Here is a 15,787-nt window from a genome sequence, read left to right as displayed (position 1 = left end):
CTGTTACTTAGAAACTGTAGCTAAAAAAAAAACACAAAGTTTTTATTAAAAGCACTGCTAGTGTTCTGAAGGAAAGAATCCCCCCACTCATTATTTACAACATACTGTACATTTGCAGTTTATGCACAAATAATACACACTCTTCACCGACAACAAGCTGCAGGGGGAGCTACAGTATTATTCCACAATGGCTAGTGACGCAGGCAAACAAGCTACTGAAACATCACAAAGCTCAGCCACCATTTACATGTATTTTCAAAGCTCTTGTGCTTGATATGCTCTGTGTGTTGATTCAAATGTGCTGATGGAGTAGATTCTTTATAGGTTTGTCTTCTGATGAGATTCCTTTTTAAATGTTTACACTGTTGAATCTCTCAGTCAGGCAGTCTTTCATTTTATATCACATCCTGTGCTCAAGCAGCCTTGGTGAAACCCGCCAGGCTGCTGTGCATGTTTGCGTCGTGACTTTGACACTAGAGGCATTTACAGGAACGCCCATCTCTCTCAGCAGGTGTGACATTTCTATATGAGCTATGGCTAGAATGATTAGCATATCAGTTTGCTGGTTCCACGGCAGTGCAGGAGGAGACGTTAACGCAGGGCTACATGCTCACAACATGAGGTAAACTCCACAGCTGTAACGCTGGATGATGCCGGTCTCTTACTGAATGCAAAACCACACATAGTTTCTTTATGATCCACGTCAAGTTCCCAGCTGCTTGACACGCACTCCAGTAGTTTAAATAAGTTCTGCTATGATGTTTCATGATATCACCCTTCTCCTTTTATCTTTCATTTCCTGGTTTGTAGAAACTGGCAACTAATAACGTCACTGAATAGTCTTTTTTTTCCATTTATCGTCCTTTTAAAAATGATTAAATGTAAACATCTGTGATCCATCGACCCTAATTAAGGGTGCGGACCTTGCTGTTTGTGACCAGGCTGGCAGCCTGCATGACCCTGTAGCGCTCCCGGAGGTTTCGCCTCCTCACGTGCTCGTTGGTGATCTCGATGACGTTTCCTACGGGGAACCAGCCCTTCTGACCGTCCGACAGTCGGATCCCTTCATACCAGCCTGCGGAAAAGAAGTAGGAGAGAAGGAGGAGAAGGGGAGGAGGGAGGGAGGAGAACAAATGGGGGAAGATTGGAGGTTTCTGTATTGTTCATGCAAGAAAGTCAAAACAAATCAATAAACTGCTAAGGTGGAGGGTTGAGGATTGACGCAGTTATGAGGATTAGGGTGTATGAACAAGCAGAGTCAAGGGAGGGGGCACGTTAATTATAGAAAACCATGTCAGTATATTTGACTTCTTTCATTAGGAGCCCTGCCTGTACCGCATTTTAAACTGCCTTCGTCTGTCTAGAGCCACGAACATGATAATGCCAAACATAGACAGAAAACTATCCTAAATGTGATAGTGTTCTCTGATATCGTTTTAGATTCATGAGGCCGGTTTCCCTCTGTCCCAGGATTCCCCGCACGCTCTTACCCTCGTTGGTTTTGCGAATGACGTTGATGATTTCAGTGGGCTCCAGGGTGAGTTCGTCTGCCTGCTGAGCAACGTACGGCTCCACACACTGCACCTGAGGACAGTCTGACAACCACACACACACACACATAACTGTAAAAAACTAGGGCTGTAAAATCACTGTTGTGTCGAAGGAAAAATAGATGCATCACTTTATTTGAGCATGTTTGTTCTTCCTCACCCCAGTCTTCATAAATCACTTCGTCATCTTGTCTGTCGGGGTTGGTGGGGTTGGGGAAAGCAGCCATCCACCTGTGCATGTCTGACCTGTTGACAGAAACAGTGAAAACAACAATGACTAGTGCTTCATATTTGTGAGTCATTTTGTTGGTATGTAAAAGGAGCACTCACTGGGAGGGAGCTTTGAGCAGCCGCTCCATCATGCGTCCCTGGTGGTTCTCCAGCAGGGTGACATTGAAGCAGTTCTCGTAGGGGCCGCCGCTGCTCCCGCCTTCATCTATTGGCTGCACCTGCACCAGAGAGCGGTGGGCGTGGTCGAGAACCACAAAACGCTCTGCACTGTTTAAGAAAAGGAGAGATAATGGTGGTGATGGTCACTGGAGCTTCAGCCGTTGATGCATTTACAGTTACAAGAGTTAATACACCCTCTGAGCAGTGCTACTTCTTCAGGGCAGACTGGACACTACAGTGACTCACCAACAGAAAGTGATGAGATGAGCAGGCCAGGCCATGGCAACCTGATTAGCAGGCTAACTGTCATAGAAGAAAATGAAGCTAAAACAACATTAGTTTCCACTGCTGGAGTCTGTGGTGAGTAAAGGAATGAAGTTTGATGCTGAACTCGCAATACTGCTTCCAGACTGGTGAGTAAACAGCTGTTAATGCTTATGTTGGCCATGTAGCGATAACAAAACTGCTGTCTATGTGGCACCAGTGGCACATTTGAAATCTTCTCTTCTTCTAAATTCTTAAACACTACTTCCTGCTACATTTGAGGAAGCTGGGAGTCATTTCGCTCCCTGTTTGCGGTGAGTATTCACATTCATCATTGTTGAAGTGGCACAATAACAGCCTGTAAAAAGAGACAGCTGGAGAGTTTCCAGGAAAACTGGTTGTAGTCTCGTTTCTACAGCGTCAATATATAATGTCCAACTGCACGAGGTTAATGATAAACCAGAATTTATAAATGTGAATGTAAAGTACAGTGCATAACATAAAGAGCACCTGTAAGGCTGGTGAATAACCTCAGCTTACAGAATAATTTACATTTCATCAGTTGTTTTCCAGCAGCTGCTTCAACATTTCTATCACTCTGGTAGCAATGTGACTGGATTGTATCAAGGTCTGCTTCACGTAAAGCACTCACCCTTCAAAATCAAGAACAATTTGCTTATGTTTCTTGTAATAAGTATTCAGCAGTTTAATAGAAGTATCTGAAAATGTTGAAATCACTTCAAACATTGATGCTAAATTAATGCCTCACCCCTTCTTGGCAGCGATGACCAGCAGATCGTTGAAGAGGAAGAGGTGGACGGGCGTGAACTTGGCCCTCATGTTGAAGAGAGTCCCCCCTTTGGACATCTCCTGCAGCTCTCCCTTTTTCTCCAGGAAACGATTCTGAGAGATGATTGGGATGTTCTGTCGAGGGCAGAAGCAAAGGCAGAAAGTTTGACCTCTTTTTCAAAATAAAAGTCCAAGGAGCATCTAAATCAAAGGTGAGTTTTACCTTGAGCTTGTCAAAATCCAGTGTTTTAGAGACACTGATCAGCTCCTCCACCTGTCTCATCTTTCCGACCTCAGTATTACAATCTTCAATGATCTTTGTATTTATAAGAATGAGAAAGAGAGGGAAAATGATGAATGACCACCTCATCAGTTAACACTTAAAAAACTCATATTTCCTTCAGCTGTCCCTACATAAAACGGACTGTGCCTCATTGGGAGGATCAGGTTCAAAACCTCAGACTCTCCCTGTTTGAGTAAACTCACACTGCCATTGTCCACACTGGCATGAATGACTCACTGTCACTGCAGTGCTCGTTCAATAGGAAATCCTTGACTGAGACAATGGCTGACATCAGATTTCCAGAGGCATGTGAAGCACTCAGAAGTCACATTATATGGATTTGTAGGCAGAAGAGAGGGTGAGGAGTGAGGGATGTTTACCTTGGTCACAGAAGCCAGAGCCTTAGAGGCGGTCTTCTCCTCGTTTGTCCCCTCCTTTGTTCTCTTCAGGATGTTCTGCAACGACAAACAACAACTTTCCGTTTCTGCGATGGACAAACAGAATCAACTGAACGCATTTTTTCCATCTGAGGTCGTAAGGTTGAGACGAGGTGTGTCAACCTGTGTTTGCCTTTTGGTCAAGAGGTAGTGACAAGTGTAAGCGGGGCAGATTATGTTGGAATGAGGACATTCCACACGGCAACACACCTGTGATGAACCCAGATTACTGCTTTTCATTAGCAGGGTCGTGTTTACAAAATGTACTGTGGCATTTTGTTTGGACACTATTTAAAGGTTGCAGAAGCTAGCTGCATTGTAGTCATGCTCCAATCACATTTCCATGACACTGACCTCATGACTGGCGTTAAATAATGGCCAGGAAAGTGTTTTGCAGAACACAGCATCACAGTGAAGTTGACCTTTGACCTTTTGGATATAAAATGTCAACACCTATCTGACATTTGTCATAATTAATGTTTGAATTCTTTGAGTTATTGCAAAAAATTATTGTACCTTACATACCTATATGTTATGTAAGGTAACATATAGGTATGTAAGGTTAGCCTAGTTTAGCAAGGCTAATCGCTAAGCTACGCCCCTGGAAGCATGAGAAAAGCCTGGTTCTGGTTGAAGTTAAAAAAATACTCTACCTTGTCTTTTTACACAATACACAAACTGAAAAATGAAATTGAGTTGTGTGCTGTAACTATTAGCAAACAAAAGTCAGGCAAAGATCCACAGCTAGCTCTTTTCCCTGTGCCTCCAGTCTTTATGCTAAGCTAAGCTAACAGCCTCAGGGTTTAACTAGCTGTCTCATGTTGTCGCTCACCTCAATGAGCATTTTGATGCGTGTTATTCGCTGAAAGGGCAGCAACAGGAAGGACGCAAAGGGCAGCCGCTGACACTGAGGCGACTCCTGGAGACGAGTGATGACTGCGGCAAACTGCACGTTGTTCTTCCTGTAAACGAACAATATGCACATACGCACAAATTAATGGCATTTTAATAGTTCTGTTCTTATGGGATAGAGAAAAGGAGAAGTAGAGGTGGTTGTAGTGAATAAAACCTGATTTAACTTTAAGTGTTTTTTCTCTCATCTTTTGCTGTTTCTGCAGAGAAAACTATCTGACAACCACTGTCTTCTCTAGTGTTGGGCTTTCCTGCTATACGCAGAATACTGAGAGTGAAAACACTAAACTAAATCCTGTGAAAGCAGCTGATTCAGATGGAGAAGACAGACTGCTGCTCCTTACATGAGTTCAGTGAAGGCCTTCTCCTGGTAGATCTGGTTGCGAACATAGTCGATGTAGACGGGGAACTTGTGCTGGGCGTGGTAGTGGATAACGTCACAGATGTCAGGGAAGACCACATCCTTGAATATGCGTTCTTCCAAGTCTTTCAAGAACCTGTGCAGTCAGAAAACTGTGCTTCACTGTGTGTTATCTCATACTATCAGCTTTTTGAACCATGATGAAGAGGAGCCAGATCTGAGAATGAATGAGAATGTTTTATTTGACATCCATCAAATGACCTCATGGCAGTTCAAGTCATAAATCACCTTGCTATTTCCCTTTTCCTTTATCTCCCCACATCCTTCCTGCCGCCATCACTCACCTCTCGCTGACCTCCTCGGACCCTCAGGATGTTGGAGAAGAGGGTTTTCTTGTCCCTGATGATGATCGTCTCGTCCAGCTCCCGGCTGTTCAGGAAATGATCGGTCAGGACTCGCAGGGATCGAAGATAAGAGGCCTCTGATGTCAAAACCTCAAACATACTCTGTGAGTGAAGACAGAAATATACTTAGTGTGCTGTGTCCCATTTTTGTACATATGTAAGCAAAGGCTATTTAAACAGGAGCTGGAAAAAAAGCAAATATAAAGCCAAATAATAAATCAAAATGTCCCACTTGATATATTTCCCCTTTAAATGGTACTGTTTCATTTTCAGTGAGTTAATCTAGTCATGTAACTGGAAAGATAAGTTGATATACAAGTTTAAATAGAGACTGAAAAAGGAACTGAAATAACATCTATTAATAATATCCATAAGCATCCAATGGTTGCAGTTTCAGATGTAATGCTGGATTTTTCTTTTGTTGTTAAATAAGACGTTTGATGGCGTCAACTTGAGTTCTGGGAAACTGTGGGGGACATTTTTATTCACCAGTGTTATCTAGAAAAAATGTTTACTCAATTAAAGGAAAAATAATTATTATATTAATCAACGATGAAAACAATTGTTAGTTGCAGACCTAATTATTATTATTATTATTATTATTATACTGATGAACCTACTGATTATTATTACTTCAGATATCCCACAGTGACATCTTAAAATGCCTTGTTTTGCCTGATAAACAGTCAATCAATCAAATATATTAAGTTTAGTATCATGAAAGATGATGACAACAAATATTCACATGTGAAAACCTCGAACCAGTAAATTCTTTTTACACAAAAAAAACTTAAATGATTAAGTGATTATCATAGTATCTGATCTGTACATCAATCAGTCATTTTTTATGAATCTTTAATGCTTTCACAATTTTAATGTTATATTGATAATTATCAGGATAAATGTCAGGTTTAAAGGCTGATTTTTGTTGCTGAGTGCAACTTGAAGAAACCATGTGATTTCATTAATTGCCAGGCTCTTGCTGTCCTCACATGTGTATTTCTTTTACACTGTTTAAACATTTGAGCTGTCGTCGTTCATACCAGCAGCCCACTTTTTTCCAAACTGTTGGTGCAGCTGCTGGAAACAAAAACACATCACTCCCTGTACTTGAAAGGATTTTTTTGTGTGTGTGTTTTTGGAAAGTCCTATCTGATGCTGGAAAGTTAGGACTGTGACAGTAAAAGCTTTCATGAACTTCAGATAAGGTCAATCAATATCATGTTGCAGCAGTGAGTGATACAGTGAAGGAGAATGTATTTTAATTTATATAAAATCATCACTGTTATTACTTTAAGATTTGATTTATAACTTGATATTGCATCTCCAGTTTCTCTTCTCCTCCCCTCATTGATTTTTATCCTCTGTACATTAGCCTCTCCCTCCCCATCTCTCTAAAAACCTCTCACCTCCTGGTACTTGCACTGATCAGAGGTGAGCTGCTCCAGCACTCCACTCTCCCGTACGTTTGGGAGGTCCTGCCACAGAGTGCTCTGGGCTAGTGTTTGACCGGGGCTGCCCTTGGGTTGTCCATTTCCAGTCTGAGTACCAGCACCGGTCCCAGAGCGACGGGCGTTCATGTCCATAGCAAAGTCCACACTAGTCTTACTGATGTTACGACAAACTGTCTGACGTCGGATCTCCTTGGTGATGACGCTGGCACGGTACGTCTGGTACAGAGGCTCTGAGGGAAACAAGACAAAACAAATGTCAGGTGCAGACTGAAGATGAACAGTTGACCAAAAGGTGCAAAGAAATCACTGAATTACAGACAAACAGGGCTCGCTGTGAAATTCACCACCTTTAATGTTGCATCTCTAACACTACAAGTGATACTGTTGTTATGTTGTGTTTGTTAACAGGTGCCAGCCTCACCATCCTGCAGGCGGGACTCCCAGCTGAACAAAGTCTCCCTCCTGAGGGAACTATTCCTGAAACAGGAAGTACGAAGAGGGGACAAAAGGATCAACCAGGATGATATGGAAGCAAACTGTCAACAACAGATGATGCTAACTCAAAGGGTAAGACTAGTTAAATTATTAACTATCCAGCTTCCATACCCTGTCTGCAGTTTTTTAAAAAGGCTAAACAATTTGCCTTTACAGCTGGGCACTGTGGTTTTTGGTAAACTTTACTCTAACAGCAGTAAACAAAGCAAATGTTGGGAGCTATTTTCAGCTGTGGATGAATACAAATTAAGCACACTAGTGAGTTTTTCTCACAGCAGCACAATGTATGTGGGATTAAAAGTAAACTTAAAAATGGCTGTCCATGTCCCCACAGGAGTAAGTTCTTTCAGATTCTGCCAACACAGACAATATGGACTTGTTAGTAGAATCATGTCATCGCTGGTTTTAGTCTTTTCATGTGAAATTTAGAGGTAAAGAGAGAGGGTATCCAGAATTATAACTCACAGTTCATCAAGAAAGTCGTCTTTTTCTCCTTCGTTCCCTCCATTCTCCTCTCCTTCTAAAATGAAAAGTAAAGTGTTATCACTTTCAGTAACATCAGAAAACTCAACTTTGTGAATCATTCATATTCTCATCTCAGGCAAAGATATTACTGTTTGTTCAGTGCAAACCTTTCTTCTGTGTTAGAGATTGCACTGAGGCACTGCTGAGCCTCCTGGGGTCTGTCTTCGGCGGTGGAGGTGGGGGTCTCTGAGGCACGAGGGAGCTCGCTGGGGGTGGAGTCACGGCTCGTTGGGGGCTCAGCCCACTAGCAGTGGAGCCCGTGGGTGACGAAGGCCGCAAGCTGCGCCACTCCTCCAGGGTGGGCTGAGGGAGAGGGATGCCTCCTCTGTGCACCGGCGTGAGGCTGCGGCTGTCTGGATTCAGAGGCATCCTCGGCGGGATGGCGGGCGGCTCGTTTTGTGGGCTCGAGATGGGTTCAGCTGTCTGTCTGAAACTCAGATGTAGGGTCTGAAGTGCTGGAGGACAGTTTACTCCGACGGGCCGGTTTACGCACCCTGATCAGAGGAATATCCAGCTCCTTACACATGGGTGTGGTCTTTTTAGTGGCGGGGTCAACCACTAGAAGCGTGGCCTCGTAAATATTGTCTTCTTCTTTGTCTTGGGTGGGTGCCTGGTTGTTTGTGGCTTGTTTCGGGGGAACAGGGGGAGAATGAGAGCGCGTGTCAGCGAGAGTGGTGAAGACACTGTGAGGCCCCGGGTCTGACCGCCGCCTGTTCCCCTCGCCGATCAGAACGTCCAAACACTGGTTGAACTTTGCCTTTTTTTGTTTCCACGCCTCGACCTCATCGCCCTCAGAGATCCCGTCCACCTCATCCTCTGCCTCACTGTCTCCCTCCCCTCCTCGCTCTTCCTCCTCATACTCCTCCCAGTCCTCCCCATCCTCCTCAACCTCCCCCCTCTGCTCTTCCTCATCCTCTTCTGCGTCCACAGGCACCCATACCAGCTTCATGCCGGGCCGCTGGAGGTGACACACGCAGCTGCAGCTCGGGTCGCAGCAGGGGCTGAGGGGGGCATCTGGACTGTGCTGCACTTCTGCCTCCCCTCCTCCATTCGGCTGAACCTCCACCTCCTTACCATCAGGTGCTGCATCAAAAAAAGGCAACACATATTAGCTACTATGACACATTTATAGCACATGAAACACAATAAATCACTGTGAGCTTCTTTCTCGTGTTGCTGTCGGTGTGAATGAGCTGTTTCCTGTCCGCTTCCTTCCGCAGACAGAGCAGCTCACTTTTATTAAGAGCCTTTTTTTTCCCATTTGCTTGTATCGTGGCACAAGATGGACTGTCGAGTCAGCAGTTCATCATTATGCAGTGCATGAGTGGTCTCTTCAAATATTCATGGAAAGTTTGGATCATTGGAAGGGAAAAATCCAATATTGACAAAAGGAAATAGAGGAGGTGGAAGAATGAGAGATGAAGGTTAAATGGCTCAGTGAGTAAGATTACAAAAGGCAAAGAAGAAAGTCAGGAAAAGTAGTGATGAGTCTTTTAAAAACTTTTATAGATACTTTTTTTTAGATACAAATCAGATGTAGCTTTAGCAGGCATGTAATTTTAAGCTAACTGCATTACTTTAATAAAAAGCCACAATACTTTTATTTTATTTTATTAACTCCATAAATGCTCAAACATAACCAGTGGAGCTAAAATGATTAGTTGCTTATTCAATTAGTCAATCTCTAGAAAATTAGCAGCCAGCTAATCTCATGTTGGATTAATAGTTGAAGTTATATTTCAGGCACAAATGCAAAACATTCTCTGGATTCAACTTTTCAAATCGGTGATCTGCATTTTTCACTGTTTTATTTTATAGTTTAAACAGTACTTAAATAGGCAAACAATAGTGAATTTAATGGTTTGTTCTGAACCAAATCACCAGTAAAGACAAAATTCCCTTGTAAAGAATTTTCAAAATTAATATCTATTGTCAAAAAATGTCCCTCTCAAGTGCTTTCTTTTTCTCACAAGGAACCAAAACAAGGAAGTGATAGTATGTGTAACTGTAGAGGGCCTATTTAATGGGGCGACCAATTTAATCTCACTTCTCTGGGTTCCTCTTTTGGTGAGTCAGGACAAAGCTCTGATCATTGTGACATAGCATCAGACGTCAAAGATCTACAGACTGAAACTGAAAGAATCTCCAAATGTTTAATGCTCTTCATTCTCTGACTGTGTAATCACCAAGCAACAACTACTAGATGATACTGTGAGGCGATAAGAGATGATGAATAGCAATACTTGTGAATAGTTTCCTCACTGCAAGTGAACACACACACACACACACACACACACACACACACACACACTCACACTCACAGCGTACGTACACAGGTGATCAGCTGACTGACAGAACCTGTTTATGGCTGTTGGAACAGATCAGCCGGCGGCACCACACCTGTCTACACCCCGACGACTCTGCTGTGCATCTTTACATGAATGCACACGCTTTTTTACATCAAACAACAAATGCACAATAATAACTCCATAGATAGAAACACAAGTTAAAATCCACTGTACCTGATCGACCTCCCTCCACACTGATGCTCTCCCCCTCCTCTGCTCCTCCAATCTCCTTCTGTTTCTGCAGGATGCGGCTCCTCTTCACAGGCAGCGGAGGCGCCTGCTCTCCCTTTATCTGAAGCTGCAGACTGGAGCGGTTTGGTTTGGGCTTTATTGTAGGCAGCCTTTTGAACCGCTTACCTGGCGTGAGTTCTGAGGTACCATTGGTGGCTTGTTCTTCAGGGTCGTTTGATGCAGATTCCTGTTTGCTAAATTTGTTCACAATCCTTTTGACTTTCCCACCGGTGTGGCTCTTCCCGCTGCCTCTGTCTCCCAGAGGAGGGGAGCCTGGTTGTGTTAGTGGTTTCGGGGGGATCTCTGGTCTCTGTTTGACCTCAGGTTTGAAAGGTGAGGGCGACATGGGCCTTTGGGATGCTTCCTGGACAGACATGCTAGCTGGAGCTGGTCTTCTCTTATGTTGTGTCTCACTCTAAGACCTGACCAATCAGAGGTCAGGCTTTGAGGGCAAAGGTCAATGTGAGCATGTCATCATCACCTGATGAGTAAAGAGAAAGGAAAAGAAAGTTGAAAACCAGTTTGATAACATCTCAAAGAGCACTTCTCCAAGCATTAGCATTAGCACATTAGCATTCCTCTCCTGTAACAGCGTCAGACTCATTATGAGATTCATGTTCAGAGATGAGGACTACAGAGGACTCACATCGTTCTAGCTCCACAACCACAAACTTTTTTCATTTGCAGACTTGTAGTCTTCAAACCCCCAAAAAACACTGTTTTACTTCACGTTTTTGGAGATTTTATGTCTTTACTAGACAGTGGACATGGTGAGCTAACAGAGGAGAAAGAGATGGGTCTCTGACCAGGCTCGAACCAGGGATGTTGCAATTACATGGTGAACGCCTTAAACATCTAGGTTAGTGGTTCTCAACCTTTTTGCCTTGTGACTCTTTCAAAAAAGGCATGATTCACTATAATTACAGTCATTTTCTGCAGCTGAAACAAACATTTGCAACAAGGCAATAAACACTACACAGTTCAGCATTTCCATTGCAGTATAATCCTGGGATCAGACTTTGAACTCTGTGCAGAAAATCCCCCACTGTAATGCCTCTGAAGAAAATGAACTTTGTACATTACAGAGCCCACTTCTTCCTGGTGAGCATACATTCCCACAAATGAAACAAGAGGTAAAAACAGCAGCCAAGATCAAATCTTTTTACTCCGCTCTACAAGGTGACGCAGTGAGGGCAAATCCAGCTGTGGCTATAAACCAGTGATTTTTCCATTGTGACATCTCCGTACAACTGTTATTCAAGAATGACTCACAGCTCAGAAACTTGACTTGGTTTATTCATTTACTGTTTTAAAGACTGGGATGTGTCGGCAGTAGCAAAACTGAGATTTAGAAAAAACAGAGCTGTGATTATTTTTAAATCTGATATGAGCTTCAAACTTCTGTGTACTCGGTCACACTGAAGTAGACAGTGTTGGTTCTTCTTTTGTTTGCTGTTGAATAATGTGAATAATATTACATGATTCTTGATGCGCCGGTTCAGTCCAATTAATGGTTAACCACTGATTCAATAGAAATGTACATTAATAATCACTCCACCCTGTTCACTACTGCCCTGACTGGTTGTTTAACTTTTACCTGTCAGCCCATGAGTATTTGCACAACTGGCATCCATATTTTTATTTTTAGAAAAGGCGTTGTTACTTGTGTGTTACCTATACACGAAAAAACACAATTAACGATTCAGTGTCTACAGGACAAAACTGAAAATGTTGCACTAATACACGCAGATGTACGCAACTTTACATACACAAACACTAAAGATTACACTAAAACAACACTGATTCAATCCTTCAAAAGTCAAATCTTGATGAATTTGCATATTGAAATCAGCCATTTGAACAGGGCAGTCGAACAAACCTCTCTCAACCTTTTTTCAGCCTTTGAGTGTCTATAATAAGAAACATGATGATGCTAAAAGATAAAGTGGAATTCACTTTCCATTCTGGGTGACCAAATGTCCATGCTGCAGATTCTTCTTACCACGTTTTTTTTTTTTAATGTGTGTGTGCAACAGCTGATGTAATACCAAACCAAACGAGGGTTAGTCATCCTCTGATTCACAGAAACGAGGGCAAGCAGAGACACAGAAAAAGATGTTATTGCACTGCTTTGTGCAAGTCTCTGATGAGTAAAGTAGCATTATTTAACAATTAATGTGCTGAGTGTGTCATAGAGTCACTGATTAAACTTTTAGTCTAGACAAAGAGAGACTTGCTCTCAGCTGGCTGTCATATAAAACCAAGTATCTATTTTTTAGCTATGCTGTGGTTCAAGCTGTGGCTCTGTGGACCGTGATATCGATGTCAGTGTTGGTCCACCACTTTGGTCCAGGCTGAAATATCTCATTTGCTGAGTGGCCTGGAATGATTTGTGGATGGAGCTGATATGTTTTCTGTTGACAGACTGAGAGACCGCCTGTTACAGAACAAACACTGACTCAATCAGCTGATTTATGTCTGTACACATACGAAGAATTTGAGTCTGCAACAATGATCTATAGCGTACAGTACAATTTATATACAAGTCAAAGAGTTTGTGTAAATTGTACATACATGAATACATACATGAATTAGGAGGTTATGTGCAGAAGAAGAAAAAGTATAAGAAAATGACCCCGATGATGTCATCAAACAACCCTGATGATGTCATCAGGATGTCTTAGTTTCAAACTACAGATGTGGGGTTTTAACAAAGAGGGAAAGGTCTAATGAAAACTGCTGTTGAAATGCACCATGGGAAATGTAGGATCCAGTGTTTTGGGAGCTTGATGCATGCCACAAGTTAAAGTCAGGATATCTCGACCTCTGCTGTTTTTATTTTAACCTCTACTTTTTTAATCTGTCCCATGCAAGTCCCTCAATGTTATGGAAGAGCAGAACTAAATCCACAGAGTGCCCCTTCATGAGATTAGAGCCTGTTCATTTCATTTTAAAGAGCCTGTAATTTAAAATGAAGTCGTGACTGGAACAGACAACATTTTTAAGAAATTAATCAATGGCTCTGCCTAACACCAGCAGGTAAACAAAAGCATCACAGACAATCACCTACTATAATAGGCTCCTAACAGTGTTATCCACACAAAGTCAATAACACACGACCAGTAGCTGTTCGTTACTTGTTTGTTACTGCACCAGCTTGTCGGACCAGTTTGAAGTAGATGTGCATGCTGCGCATTCAGTGAGCTTCTAATAAAGAGACAAACAGGGTTTCACATTTCAGTCTAACAGGAAAATGTTTTCTGGTTGACGAACAGCCGTGTATAAAATAATTAGAAAATGACAGAAGTAGGAATGCATGGTATGAAAACATCAGGAGGATAATTAAAATACTATGTCCTTTAATATCCACTCACCATCAACCCAGATTCAAGAGACATTTTTCAGATTAAAATCTAATCTTAACTTATTTTAGAATCTCAATCATGCAGAAACCCAACACACTACAGCAGCATATATGTGTGTGAGCATGGGTGTATGTAATGTAGATTTTCAAGGTTTCAGTTTTGGCCCTCTGGTTATTACCATTGTCCACAGGGTGACATATAAACCTCTAATAGGAGGGTGTGTACACTCACAAAGCACTCATCCAGACATTCTGATATGTGTATTAACACACACATAATACACTTAACGTTACACCCCCTCTTTACTTTCTTTCAGTCAGGCCCCCAGACCAGACTTCAAGCCTTTTGTCTCCCTTTGCTGTTTCGACCTGGATAGTTCAATGGCTGCATCCTCCAGTCTGCTGGACTGGACACACTCAGGCTGGGTCAGTGGGCCACTCATTCATTCCAGTAAGTGTATTTGTCCTGGTAAATCCAATACATATCAGATATGGTGCAATCCCTTAAATCAGACCAGCTTGAGAACAATCCTTAAGTGCTTAAAGAGGGTGTCCATTAACACAATGCTGTGTCTCTATGTGTGTGTGTGTGTGTGTGTGTGTGTGTGCAGTGTGCCATCTGCTCTGGAGACTAATGGGTCAGTGTGTATATAAAATGGGTAGGGGGGCTTTAACAGAGCTACTCTTTCCTGACTAGCATCACCCAGTAAAACACATGTGATGTTCCTATAAGCTCCACGTTGGCCAGGAAGAGGGGACGGAAAAGGTGTGACGGAGAGGAAAAAACACACATCCACACACTCGCTAGGGGTGGGAATACAGGAAATAAATAAGGATATAGGATTGGTTTGCTGACATGAATAGCAAGAGAAAGCCTTATCATAGGTATGCAAATGTAAATACCTTGTTTAGGTGTGATAACTGTGCTTCAGGGAAATATCACATCTTTAAGACACTGTTTAACCAAATGTATGTCAATTTTAGTGATATTTAGCTTAAATATTCATACGGATGAATTAAGTGTCATGGACAGGCTTGTCATAAAATGCTCAAAATCGGCGTTTGCCTATGATCTTATATTTATCCCTTAATCGCTTAATGTATGGCGTAGTCCGTAAAATGTGAATAAATTGGAAAATATGAAGTAAAATAACATACAACAGAAAATGCTGCAGTAACGCCAGAGGGATACAGAAGTACTTTACAGTATGTTTAACAATGTCACTATAATTTTGTAAAAGCCTTGTTGAGTATTTCAGCGGTTTTCCGTAAGGGAACAGGTGCTTACAGACTCAACCGCCAACGTCAACCAAGCTGCACTTGCTAAACTACCAATAATTAACTAATCTAACAGAAAACATAAATTACAGAATAGAAAACTCACCAGTATTATTCAGACATGTCTGGATGTTTCTCTTCAGTCATTCGGCTTTAGTGTTGGCAGTCAAACATACTGTAGTTAGCTTTTCCAAGCAAGAAAGCTTTAGGTTAAAATCGGTCCGGGGCGCAGCTACGTTAGTGTACTTTAAACTTAAATATACTGTTAAAATTATCCACGACGTAAAAAGCAAAGCGGGTCAGTTTCTTATTGTTTCTCTGTCAGGGTTGTTGTCTGAGCTCCCATTATCCCCCTGTTGTTGTCTCCTCTTTGTTACCCGTAGCATGAATGAGAGGGGCGAGAAGGGAGGTAGGAGAGCAACAACCCCACCGAGGGTAGAAACCACCAAGTCACAGGCAGTAATGGATGAAGGTTCCGGCAGCTGATTTCAAAATAAAACCCTGATTTATACTTGAACTTTGCAGAAAAATATTTATTCAGAACTCTAAAATGTGCAAATATTTTACTATGAATTTTATTATGTTAACAAATATTTATTTGTTCTATCTTTGTTTTACTCTTGTATGATTTAACCTTTTATTCTTGTATGATAATGTATTTGTATGATCCTATATTGTCGCACAGGAATGTTACTTAGATTT

The 15,787-nt window shown here is 42.0% G+C and overlaps 1 protein-coding gene across 1 annotated transcript; it reads right to left on the bottom strand.

Annotated features, from left to right (window-relative positions):
* Positions 1-3: 3 nt before the first annotated feature.
* arhgef15b (Rho guanine nucleotide exchange factor 15b) lies at positions 4-15,515 on the bottom strand. The gene is given in 18 exon segments (XM_018671469.2): positions 4-1,075; positions 1,491-1,595; positions 1,711-1,796; positions 1,881-2,048; positions 2,974-3,128; positions 3,217-3,309; positions 3,657-3,731; positions 4,546-4,675; positions 4,970-5,122; positions 5,331-5,347; positions 5,349-5,492; positions 6,800-7,074; positions 7,266-7,321; positions 7,805-7,859; positions 7,972-8,281; positions 8,283-8,947; positions 10,387-10,924; positions 15,192-15,515. Coding segments are annotated over 17 exon segments (3,090 nt in total). The 5' UTR covers positions 10,820-10,924; positions 15,192-15,515; the 3' UTR covers positions 4-905.
* Between the last annotated feature and the right edge of the window lie 272 nt (positions 15,516-15,787).

Source organism: Lates calcarifer, linkage group LG14 (assembly GCF_001640805.2).
Source record: "Lates calcarifer isolate ASB-BC8 linkage group LG14, TLL_Latcal_v3, whole genome shotgun sequence".
In the NCBI taxonomy this organism is placed as follows: Eukaryota; Metazoa; Chordata; class Actinopteri; family Centropomidae; genus Lates; species Lates calcarifer.
Note: the sequence above shows the minus strand (reverse complement) of the source record. Positions and strands in the feature narration are given on the sequence as shown.